The sequence below is a fragment of the Zootermopsis nevadensis genome, unplaced genomic scaffold, assembly GCF_977971745.1.
Source record: "Zootermopsis nevadensis isolate Lab colony 2312 unplaced genomic scaffold, Znev_1.0 Znev_ptg000031l, whole genome shotgun sequence".
NCBI classification, from domain to species: Eukaryota; Metazoa; Arthropoda; class Insecta; order Blattodea; family Termopsidae; genus Zootermopsis; species Zootermopsis nevadensis.
This window is the reverse complement of record NW_028259163.1, coordinates 4,423,698-4,436,240: the sequence shown is the minus strand read 5'-3', so window position 1 is coordinate 4,436,240 and position 12,543 is coordinate 4,423,698. Positions and strand designations below refer to the sequence as shown.

Sequence of the window (12,543 nt, the reverse complement as noted above, 5' to 3'; positions counted from 1 at the left end):
ACTCACGTAATAAAAGTATTTATTTACATTTGCTGGCACTTATCTCGGTTCTGTTATATTTTAAGTAATTAAGACCTTAAATTAAGTACATCCTCAAATGGAAGACGTCAGTGTCGCAATGAGGAATAAAGTTCCTGAGTCATTGTGAACTTTTATTAAATTTCATGTTTCGTATTTGATAATAAAACAGTGCAGTATTTGGGAATTTTTCTTCGTTTTTGGGGAGGTCAGAAGTTTCAATTTGATGTTTTAATAATTTCTTTTAAAGTACAGTGGTTCACTAGAATATTGAGCTGGCGTCTTCGTAAATAAATATTAATTTTTCATCTTAGTTATCCACTGTTTCTGGCATCGAAGCCAATGGTTATTGCTCTATTTTGCTTCGTAGTGTCGTAAAATTCCCATTTCTCGTGTTGACTTAAACACCTCTTCCAGGATAGGGCGATAATTTGGCGTCTTTATTTGATTTCTGATTTTCTTATTTGATAATCTATTCTTTCTCGTAAATCGTGTTAAGTGTCTGATAAAATGTCGCATGGGAAGCTTCTAATCGTCTCTCGTCTCTCTTGTTGCAATATTCTAGTGCAGATTTACATGTAATATGCAATCTGAGCAAAGCCGTCTATATTTATCTTGTTCATTAAATGTATTTTTGTGACTCCGTTAAGTTTAATTTATTTATATAATCTTCTTTCCAGATTATCATTTAATTTGTCAAGATTTTTGATTCCCCTGATGAGTAAAGTAAGATACTAGTTCTATTATCTTATTATTTATCACGATTTTAAATATTTTCTTGTATTTTTCGTTACATTTTTATTACCATAAATAAGCAAGCAAATAAATTATCATATTTTTAATTAATATTTTTATTTCGGAGATGAACAAAGATCTCTGAAAATAATATCGTACAGTTGTCTGATAAAGATGTAGGGAGATATGGCATATACTGCGAATTTACACGCCGTAATACCGGAATAAACGTTTCAATTTAACCTTTATTGAACACCAGTGTGGATATTGGAACATGTCGAACGCAGTATCACGCTAAACATTTTTGTTGGTAACACTGCAAAGACCAGTTCAACGAAATAGTATGTATGGCAGAATGTAACCTACCTTCATGAACAATACGAGTTATAAATATGGAGTTAAATGAAACAACGAAGTTCATAAATACATTTTTAATTGTCCTATCTTCCATATTCTTAAGATGTACTGTATTTTTTTTTTTAAAATAACAATTAACTTTATATATATATATATATATATATATATATAAATAAGCATGGAAAGTAGAATATATCAATTATACAAACAAAACATAAAATATATAAAATATATTTACTTGCTATGGAAACATTTTGTGATGTAGAAGGTTAGGTGAACGGTACATTTCTGTTTGGGACGTTCCTTATTCGAATCCCGGCCAGACCACTGTCTTTCTTGACTGGAATTTTCGTGGATTTCCTAAACCCATCCAGGCGAAATATGTAATAATATTAGCATTAAAAAAATCGACTCTCTAACACTGTTGAAGGAAATAATCCCTGTTTACACTGTAAACCAAACGTAAGGCCTTACCTATTCACCTTACATAAGCTTCTGTCATTTGACGCTTTATAACGTCTATAATTTGATCGAGAAAAATCTACTATTCGACCTTTGTAAACCAACATTATTATCCTTCGCGTGTCTAGCTATTTGCTACGTAATAAACCTGGTTTAATACCGTCTGTGCCTTTCTGGGGTCTGTATACTTTTATGTCATGGCTAACTGCTCACAATGACTGCTAGTCTTGGGGCAGAAATTTGTTACAAGTTATTCCAAGGATTTCTGCTTAGGTTTTACTACTACAAGTCAAATATATCAGAAGCTGTTGCTGAGTTACATTTCTGTCTACAAATTAAGATCTGTTAACTTTATAATTAATGCCTTAAATTCGAATGTAAGGTTAGATCACGCGATGTCAGACAGAATTTATAACTTGTGTTGGGCAAGGCCGTGGTCTAGGCAACACGGAGTTTCCCTCCGTGGCATCCCAACAATTACTCCATTCACACACAGAAGAAGGCAATGGCAAACCACTTCTGGATCATCTGCCAAGAACGTATATGAACAGGTCCCAGTCCGAGAAAAGGATGGAAGGATCCTGTTCATATGGACCTGTCGTCAGACAGAACACTAAATAATAAAAATAAAACTAATAGTAGCTACTCTTGTACATTGTAAACGTTTAATTCAATACTTTAATAGTGATTGAAAGGGTTAAATAGGTAAGAACTATTATAAAAAGTAATTCTGTTCTAATTTTATGATTGTTCATTATTCTAAAATATCTGGGGAAAACAGATATTTTTCTGGGAGTCTGGAACCAGCCAGAATATTTAATATATTTTATTATTTAGTATAAAATCTATGTTACGGCCTAATGTGCGTCCATTATTTACCACTTCGAAGATTTGAGTTGGAAATTCGAATTCTGAATAGGTATATAGACTTATCTGCGTTTTTCTGTGTCATACGTGATATTAATGAGTCCTATAAAATATGTAAAGAATAAATTATTTCAAAATGAAGTCTGAATCGGAACAGAACACATGAAGTTATTCATGAAAAAAAAGTAGCAGGAACTATGTGATTAAAACTGTACGTAAAGTAAAAAAATTTGTAAATCGAAATAAAATTCCCATTAATTTTAGCTGCGCGAATATTAATTCCTTTTAAAAAAAGGACGTTATGTGAGTGTCTGTACCCAGTTTACGTATCGTGTTTTGTCACAGTTATGACAGATGGCAGCACTGAGTAGAAGCATGTGTGAGAATAACATCGAGATCGTGGTCGATAGACTTTCGATAATAATCGAGAGATGCAGAAACAATGAAAACACGCCATGCGAAATGAACCCCAGTCATTCGTGTGGACAAGCTGCTCTCTGCTGCAAAAATTGAAATCATGCCACAGATAATTGGCGTCATTATTTTGGTCTGACATACATCTTTGTGGGTTTTCATCGACGTAAATGGTGGACATATCGAATGTAATGGTACACGTTATTGTTTATATATAATTACATTGAAAGACGAATGTATGTAATAAATGGGAAATAATGCAGAAGTTGGCTGCCCTGGCCTATATTGAGATATTGTTACACAAGTTTTCTGGTTGAAGTGAGGAAAGCCATGAGAAAATGCAGTAACTCTGACATGAGATTTGAAATATGGACTGTTCAGGTAGGAAGGAACGTATTATGTGTTTAATGATGAATACCACACTGAGTTTGTATGCCTATTTCGAGAACTGAACTACATCTGTAGCTGTGAACTTTCTTTTGTTTTTGATGGGCGTCGAATACGTGAGATAATAAACTCCAGAGTCCAAGGACATATACAAAGAACAATTTGTAAAATGTTAAGTGTGTTGATGCAAATGGCGTAGCTGTTCGTTGCATCTCGAACCCATCCTGAAATGAAGAAAAGGAAAAGGAAACATGAACACAGCATCTAATTAATGGTGAAAAGTTTTGTAGGATTTGAGGTATTCACGGCGGTGAGTCTGAAGATGGCTGTCTTCTGGGTTATAGCGTCGTGTAGTATGGTAAAAGTTTACCGACGTTACAGAGGTCCTTGCTGCCTCCATCGTCAGGTCGATGACTTATCTACCAGACTACACGGCGCTACAATCCAGAAGACAGCTATCTTCAAATGTTGTTTTCTTTGCGGTACGGACTGGATTCTTAAATGTTATTTAGACAAACTTCGAATTTAAGACTTAAAGATGTTGAGCTCTGTTGTAATTTGTGAAGGACTTAGGCAGTTACGAACTTATATAGTCAAATTAAACTAACAATAAAACGGAATAAGATATGAAATAAAACAGAAGGTGTATTGTAAGAATCTTCGTGTGTGTTCCTTCATCGTTTCGTATTTTCCGTGTTTCTTTCTATCTTTGTTCTGTGTCTGTTTACCTTCTTTTTGATTCTTCCTTCGTACATAACTAACTAACCAGATGGCTTACCGAACCCGAATGTTCATCACCGAATTAACCAAAGCCCTCCACCGGTCCCTGTCCTGGGCCAACAAAATCCAGTCTCCTTCAACTCCTATCTCCCATAGATCCCGCCTGAGATTATCCTCCCATCTACGTCTAGGTCTCCCCAGAGGTCTCTTCCCCTCAGGCTTCCCAAATAGTGGACCCAACCAACCAGATGGCTTATGAAACCCGAAGGTTCATCACCGAATTAACCAAAGCCCTCCACCGGACTCTGCCCTGGGCCAACAAAATCCAGTCTCCTTCAACTCCTATCTCCCATAGATCCCGCCTGAGATTATCCTCCCATCTACGTCTAGGTCTCCCCAGAGATCTCTTCCCCTCAGGCTTCCCAAATAGTGGACCCAACCAACCAGATGGCTTATGAAACCCGAAGGTTCATCACCGAATTAACCAAAGCCCTCCACCGGACTCTGCCCTGGGCCAACAAAATCCAGTCTCCTTCAACTCCTATCTCCCATAGATCCCGCCTGAGATTATCCTCCCATCTACGTCTAGGTCTCCCCAGTGGTCTCTTCCCCTCAGGCTTCCCAAATAGTGGACCCAACCAACTAGATGGCTTAGGGAACCCGAAGGTTCATCACCGAATTAACCAAAGCCCTCCACCGGACCCTGTCCTGGGCCAACAGAATCCAGTCTCCTTCAACTCCTATCTCCCATAGATCCCGCTTGACATTATCCTCCCATCTACGTCTAGGTCTCCCCAGCGGTCTCTTCCCTTCAGGTTTCCCAACCAATACCCGGTGCACACCTCTTGTCCCATCCATGCGCGCTACATGCCCAGCCCATCTCATTCCTTCTTTTATGTAAACATTTTTTAATAATGGCCAAGAAATGAAAGTTTAACTTAAGAACTTATGCATTTGACTCACGGATCGTAAATATATTTAATGTCTACCATCAGCTTTGTCGCAGAATACAACCTGAGGTGTCTGGTTGGAGCACTCATATTACAGGCTTCTGAAAATTATGTAGCATTTTATGTTCCTATCCAATGTCATTTATTATTATGTCCTGGATAACCTTGAAAGCGCAATTTTATAACGCAAGTTGGCATAATCCGTGAAGTTTCCATGTTTTTTTATTAACATTCCTTCAAGATATGAAGCTAAGAAGTTACTATTTAGAGTCTCCTGTTCTGTACAGTCAACTGTCAAATGAGGAAATGTCTGTAATTGAGATTCTAGATTCTGACAATGACGAATATGACGATGTCTTGTCTTCTGCCTTGTTGCTCCGTGTAGTATGGCGGACTTTTATCGATGATAGAGGCAGTAAGCACCTCTGAAACGTCGGAAAACTTCTACCAGACAATCCAGAAGACAACTATCTTCCAAATTGTCTGTTCTTATTATATAAGAGTAACAACAGTTCGCGTTACAGCCATGTTATCTTATCAAATCTAAAACTTCTTGACGATGGTGAAGAGTCAATTGAATAAAAATTTACTTGGATATTATCCATCGTCTAGTAATAAAACGTAAAAAAAAAACGACGTTTCGGAGATGGGGCTCTATCTCCGTCTTCAGGTTCCTACTCAGTTGGGCCCACTAGATAGAGCTAATCCCTATTCGGAGATAGAGCCCCATCTCCGAAACGTCGTTTTACGTTTTCTTTTACGTTTTATTACTAGACGATGGATAATATCCAAGTAAATTTTTATTCATGTTATCTTAATTACGACGAAAATTACTGGGGTAAAGGATAATGGATGTCAGTAACTGACGGTGGACTTGTACGTACCTACAAGAGGTCCCGCTGATAGGCAGATTATCCCAGTTATCACTGCACTTAGACCATACGCAGCAGGGAAGCGGTGGATGTTGTACTCCGCAAACACTAGGGGCATTGGTACGTGGATGAAGCTTCTGGTAAACCCAAGGTATCCGATTAGTATCGCCATTGAAGAGAAATCATCAAAGAAGACGAATACTGAAAACAGAGCAGTTTCTATCTGAATCAATTCATCGTATATGATCCAGATCAATGCTATTTTAAAACGTGACGATTAAGACTTTTAATTTGCTGATTGGCGTATATCGTGGAGTGATCATTGTTAATTGTAATGCCAGTGGTATATTATTTGTATCTGTAAGAAGTTGGTAAAAATTTTTTTTTTGTAAAACGAAGTTAATCTTAGCTTGTTTAGGAATGTCTTCATTTAATAGATGCTTGGAATATCAACTGTTGATATTTATGAAAAACTTGCATCGTAAATTTGTTGTGATTACGTGATACGTGTTTTTATTTTGTTTAGTTTCATGTTGAAAGTTTTAGTATGACGCGTCAAAGTTGTTAGAAATTAAACTTTTTTTGTGTTAAACAATAATATAATTTATAACAGTATTATGAATGCACATCGAAATTTATAAAATGTATTTATAAATTAAAAGTGGAAATATCTTAATGGCGTAGCAACACAAAACTAATTGCATGATTCGATACTCCAATTTAAAGCAGTCGCCGCCAGACCCCACCGTAGCCTCGCGTTCATTTCTTGCTACCAGAGTCTCCACGATCAGATTTTACTCGCCTGACAATGCAGGACGGGAAATTTTTCAAAGAAGATTTATGATAATTTAATATTATTGAAGTGCTCGATAAGGAATGTGTGTGTGGGGTGATTTTATTTTATTTCTAATATATTTTGTAACAGTAATATTTATTTGTATCGATATACTTATTCTGCCGATGACGGATGAAACTGCCCCTGCGAAGACTAGAGCTCTGCTGGTAATCTTTGGACAAAGAGCTCCAATTAATGCTACACAGAGTCTCCCAAATATATCTGTAATTGCGATTATGGAGATGCATAAGGCAGTGTCAGCCCTGGAATAACCCATCTTGAGGATTGCCAATGGAAACACTGTGCTGTAGGTTACATCGGCGAAGAAGGACATAGAACAGCCTAAGGCGATGTTGACGTAGACAGGATCAAGAAGGAGACGCAGGTCAAGGAGATCGACTACACTTGCCCAGGTTCTTGAAAATCTGTCGGAGAAACGTATTACGTTCTATAAATAATAATCATTAATACAATAATTTCTCCATTGATAAGAGAAAATTGTTTTCATAACGCTGGTGCATGTTGGGTATAATTTAATCGAGAAACAAATGAATTTGAGCAAATTAATTTAAAACATAAACACAGTTATGAAAGAGTTCCTCATATCCCTAACCTCTTAATTTCAATTGAACCGACGGTTTTCATTACGCGGTTTTATCAAGGAACGCAACTATCACGAGATAAGAGAAACTAATATAATAGTAAATTATCCACTAATAATGATGGGGAACTCTAAACTTTTACTTAAAAACACGTTTTAATTATGAGTCTAACAATATAGCACATGAAAATTAATATCATTACTTGTCTTTGTTTAATTAAAAAAATGTAATAAAGATTTAATTCGATGCAAATAGTAATTAAAAAAACCCATCACCAACCAACCAACATTGAGCTGGAAAACAAAGCCTATAGAGATTATTTAGTGTTCTTGAACGAAGACCTTATGGGTATATTGTTACGCAAACACATTGTCTCATTTTTGGAACATTGTTACCTGAGGGTAAGAGACCGCTGGGGAGACCTAGACGTAGATGGGAGGATAATCTCAGGCGGGATCTATGGGAGATAGGAGTTGAAGGAGACTGGATTTTGTTGGCCCAGGACAGGGTCCGGTGGAGGGCTTTGGTTAATTCGGTGATGAACCTTCGGGTTCCCTAAATCATCTAGTTGGTTGGGTCCACTATTTGGGAAGCCTGAGGGGAAGAGACCTCTGGGGAGACCTAGACGTAGATGGGAGGATAATCTCAGGCGGGATCTATGGGAGATAGGAGTTGAAGGAGACTGGATTTTGTTGGCCCAGGGCAGAGTCCGGTGGAGGGCTTTGGTTAATTCGGTGATGAACCTTCGGGTTCCGTAAGCCATCTGGTTGGTTGGGTCCACTATTTGGGAAGCCTGAGGGGAAGAGACCGCTGGGGAGACCTAGACGTAGATGGGAGGATAATCTCAGGCGGGATCTATGGGAGATAGGAGTTGAAGGAGACTGGATTTTGTTGGCCCAGGGACAGGGTCCGGTGGAGGGCTTTGGTTAGTTCGGTGATGAACCTTTGGCTTCCGTGAGCCGTCTAGTTAGTTGAGCAACAGTGACCTTAGACTTACGATATCGTTTCAGCCCGCCAACACTTGACCCGAAAATGCTGTTTTGTTCCATTACACAGATAAACGAATGTTTATTATTTATCCATGTGGTAAGACGTACTCACACATTGTGTGTCCCTCGGGTTTCCGATGTCTTTAACGATGATAGGTCGTCGTTTGTACGTCGTCTCCTCTCACAGCTGCTGGTCCAGCTCCTCAGACTAGTGACTGTGGCCCTAGAATCACTGATGGACACAGGGTTTCCTGTTGTAGTTGAGCCCAAATCTGCGGACGTGCGTTTCGTAATATAATGTATTTTTAAATATTCATCATTTAGCAAACGTCGCTCCACGGAATCGTCTTCCTGGGCGTCATATTTGTCAAATTCTGTTTGGTTTCTGGCATAATCGACCGTGATGATTTGGGACTGTTTGTTTACTTCGCTGCTTCTAGCGAGAACTTCGTTAAAGTGTTCTGTTAAAATATTTGCTTTGGTATTTTCAGTGTGATCGCCAAGAGGATCATTTTGGTTACCATTTGTCTCAGATTCTTGTCGGGAATCTGATTTGGTACGAATATTTATCACATCTGCGTCTGATGCGTTTGTCTCTCTAGTCAAAATCGCACTGTTATTACTTTCATATGAGATATTTTTGTCTCGTTCTGGGAAGCCATTATGACAGAATCCTTCAGTGATCTCAGATATTTGTGTTTCTTTCACACAATCTGATTTTCTGTTGACAATCCTCATTTCAAGGTCACAAGATTCTCTTTTGATATTGCCGTGTTTTTCGGAATCAAATTCTTGTTTTTGTATTCTGATTCGTTTCTTACGTTTCATGTGCTTCTCTACAGGTTGTTGAACGATGGCAGAAAGCAATGAATTAAGACCCATGGCTGAAATAATGGCTTGAGTTCCCCTAGTACCGTATTCTTCTATTAGTCTCTGTAGGATTATGGGTATAACCATGCATCCTACCCCTGTAATTACTTGTGTTATACCCATAGCGAATGTTCGTCTACGAACAAAGTAATGATTAAAACTAGTGAACACTGCCGGTACCATTAATCCCAAACCAATGCCTTGTAGGACTCCATATGCAAAGGCAAGTAGGAACATAGAGTTGACAAATGCGCACATGAAACTGCCTATAAAGTATATAATAGACCCAACAACTCCAACTTGTCGACATGAGTACTTCGTTAAGACATAATTAACGACCACACCTAGAAATAAATACACATTACTTTAAATATGCAATAAATATTTATTTTATACTTATTTTAATCTTAGAAATTTTACTACTACAATATTTTTTAAATTAATTATGTAAGTCTGTGCAGGTAAATGGCGTAATAGTTTGTAAAGTTAGGTCACTGCCACTTCCGTCCACATCTTATTTATTCGTAATAAATAAATAAATAAATACCCAATAGGAAGCTGCAGCTAGAAGTCAGATTTGAGATCAGTGTTACTGCCTGTGTTCCCTGTCCAAGAGACTCAAGGAGATCCTCAAATAATAATCCGAATACCGAAAATGGTGCGATTACAACAGTCTGTAAATAAACAACATGATACTTATTACACATCGATAATTCACCTTCTGCCACCAATGCACTATCGTAATACCGATTAGTCATAGGCTTTTATCGTCTAACGATATGAAAATGTCAGTCTTCAGTGACTATCCGTCGTCTAATACATTGTCCACACTTAGAAACTGAATTCCATCATCCTCTGTGTTGATCAGCCAGCTTATAATCCTTACACTTTCATTTTATTATAAAGCGGTGGTCTTGTCGAAATCGGGTAATCGTGACAAAATATTTCACGGTTTTCTCCAGTCCCTCTGGTTGAGGTCATATAGTTTATATTGAAATAGGCCACGGTCGATTTCTTCCTGATCCTTCCCAATTCACTATAAATACCTTCACGCTAAGCTGTTCTAAAATTAAGAAATTTTTATAGCATATTTTAAGTTTAGGGTAAATATCCCACACTGTAACGAGCAGACTTAAATGGACAGCGTAAGAATCAGTGGGGAATTAATTTGTAGTCTTTATATATATATAAGACGAAAGTGCAGACCGTAGTTTTACAACTCAGAATTACACGCTTCAATACGTTTTAGTATATCCCGGCCAAACCGAATTTTTATACGGAGAAAAAAATGACCTATTCAACAGAACGTGTTGATATGCTACGTCACGAGTGACGTCAGAACTCTCAAGATGACCACGTGACATTGCTGGCCATTCTTAAAATTAAATACGTTTATATGTAAACCAAATTAACGCTGTAATTTATAATTAATATTCAGTAAACACTAACAAAATTAATATGAATTATATTGTAAATAACAAAGAGTTATAAAATTACTTACAAACATTACTGACACCCCGAAAGCAGCTATCCACCCCCAACCACCCTCTGGAGCTTCAATTTCACTGATTACATTGTAATTAGTGTCTTCTTTAACGATGCTCTGACGTCCCATTTTGATAAATATTGATGATCGTTGTTATTAGGAATTAGATGTCTCGAAACTATAGGACTTTAGCTTTGGTGTTTGAAACTTATTAACATTAGAGCACTTTACACTTTCGTATTCACTACTAGACATGTATGTTTGTGTCTGACACTAAAATAAAACTGGGTGTCCTCATTTAGACAGTACAACTGACGTAAAGAATAATTTATTTCTCAACCTACAGCTAATGTTTACTCCCTTATCTTGAATGTATCATATTTCAGATGTAGGATAAAAATGTACATTCTTTATGAGAATGCTTTACGAGTACATCGTCTGTCTGAAACAAAGTTGGTTTGGAGCGGTTATGTAACGTGAAAATACTCGTATTATTCTGTGGAGTTCTTATCATCTTAAATTCGGTCAAATTTTAGTTTTATGATTCAGCATTTTATTACCACGATCAAGGACAGATTATTTGGAAGTGCGCAGAAGTTATTTAAAAAAAATATTTGATTAACTCCTCGGTTAAAATCGTTTTGAAAACTTTTATAATTACTCGGTTAATAATATAATTATTTGGATATGTGAAAACTTGTTACTGGATTGTATCTGGATCCAGTTGACAGCAGTTAGTACCATCATAAGTTACGTTATTTCAATGTGACCCATTTTAATATTATCCTCGTTTTTAAATTAAGAACTGACTGACATGTTTTGTTCATTGCTAATCTCCTCCGTGCGTGCTACATATTCCATGTATAGCATCTTTATTTTATAATCATCTTAATTATGTCAAGTACAAATTATAAATCGCCTGTCTGAAAAAATATCCTTTCACCTCGTGTAACGAACAAATAGGTTAATCCAATTCACCTTGATATAAGGGAAAAAAAATATTGTATCTTTAACATTGACAATACACTGTAAAGAATAACGACGAAATATTTATTATCTAAAAAAATCCGCTCAATTATAACTAAAGATTATAGCTTATTTTTTGTTAGTCATAAAAATTCATTATTTTCACCATTAAAACTAAAAAGTCAAATGGGAGTCTGAAGTTCACGTCTGAGACATTTATTTCTACTCATACAAAGGTCTTAATTCATAATTAATGTGAACTATGATCGTCTGTCACAAATGTTTCTATAATTCCTACAGTGATCGCTTTAAGGTGGATTTCTATATGTTGTACATGTCTTCTTAGTTTTATTCGGTTTCAAAAATTCGATTTTACTTTGTTCTGTAAGAGTTGAATTACTTCAACTAAAATTCCCCTGAAAAACAAAATAGTCTGAGCCAAGAAATGGACGTCTGACCTGTCAAGGACAATTATCCTCGGGTCTCGTTAATATTGAAAAGAAAGTCTGTTTTTATCATAAGAAAGTATAACACGCATTTGTAATAATAATAATTTTTTTTATGTCTGTTAAGAGTCACCCTTTAAAAAATGTGATATAAATTCTCATTCAAACGTATTAATATTAAAATGAAACTGTCCCATGAATATTAATCGCTTCCTCTGCGTAATACACTTCAGATATCAACAAATGCATTGTGCAACTAACCTGCTTTGGAAGATTGGGTTTGGCTTTTTTATATTTATACGAAAGTAATGGATAAAACCCAGACGAATATTTTTAAAACTAATTGCTGTAGATTATAACGTAATTACAAATGTTGTTAGGTTTAGGGACTGTAATTTTTGTATGATATTTAAAGATACGTACAAAATAATCAGGTCTATGATAATCTTTCAGGCAATAAAGATTGATAATAATTATAAGCATTTGTCGAATTCTCCTTCAGTAATATTTCACGCACTCTGCTAGCTGCATAATAAAAGTCACTTTAACGTAAGCCCTGTGTACTTA

At 36.5% G+C, this 12,543-nt stretch overlaps 2 protein-coding genes across 4 annotated transcripts in view; one reads left to right on the top strand and one right to left on the bottom strand.

The window, feature by feature from the left end:
* The window catches only part of LOC110827019 (uncharacterized), a 44,570-nt gene that overhangs the window by 17,599 nt on the left and 14,428 nt on the right, over positions 1-12,543 (top strand). The window lies entirely within an intron of this gene.
* On the bottom strand, positions 2,216-10,897 carry LOC110827022 (uncharacterized). The gene is made up of 6 exons (XM_022058239.2): positions 10,580-10,897; positions 9,626-9,752; positions 8,321-9,422; positions 6,732-7,042; positions 5,795-5,983; positions 2,216-3,464 (listed from the first exon to the last, which is right to left on the bottom strand). The coding sequence occupies exons 1-6, from the start codon at positions 10,691-10,693 to the stop codon at positions 3,307-3,309; spliced, it is 2,001 nt and encodes a 666-aa protein (XP_021913931.2). The 5' UTR covers positions 10,694-10,897; the 3' UTR covers positions 2,216-3,306.

Bases quoted from the DNA above. Each gene is read 5' to 3' on its own strand.
- LOC110827022 (XM_022058239.2), bottom strand. From the start codon at position 10,693: ATGGGACGTCAGAGCATCGTTAAAGAAGACACTAATTACAATGTAATC. The intron at 5,984-6,731 runs GTATATCGATAC...CTCTGTTTTCAG, and splicing joins ATCCGTCATCGGCAGAATAA to TATTCGTCTTCTTTGATGAT. The intron at 3,465-5,794 runs GTACGTACAAGT...TCTTCATTTCAG, and splicing joins ATCAGCGGGACCTCTTGTAG to GATGGGTTCGAGATGCAACG.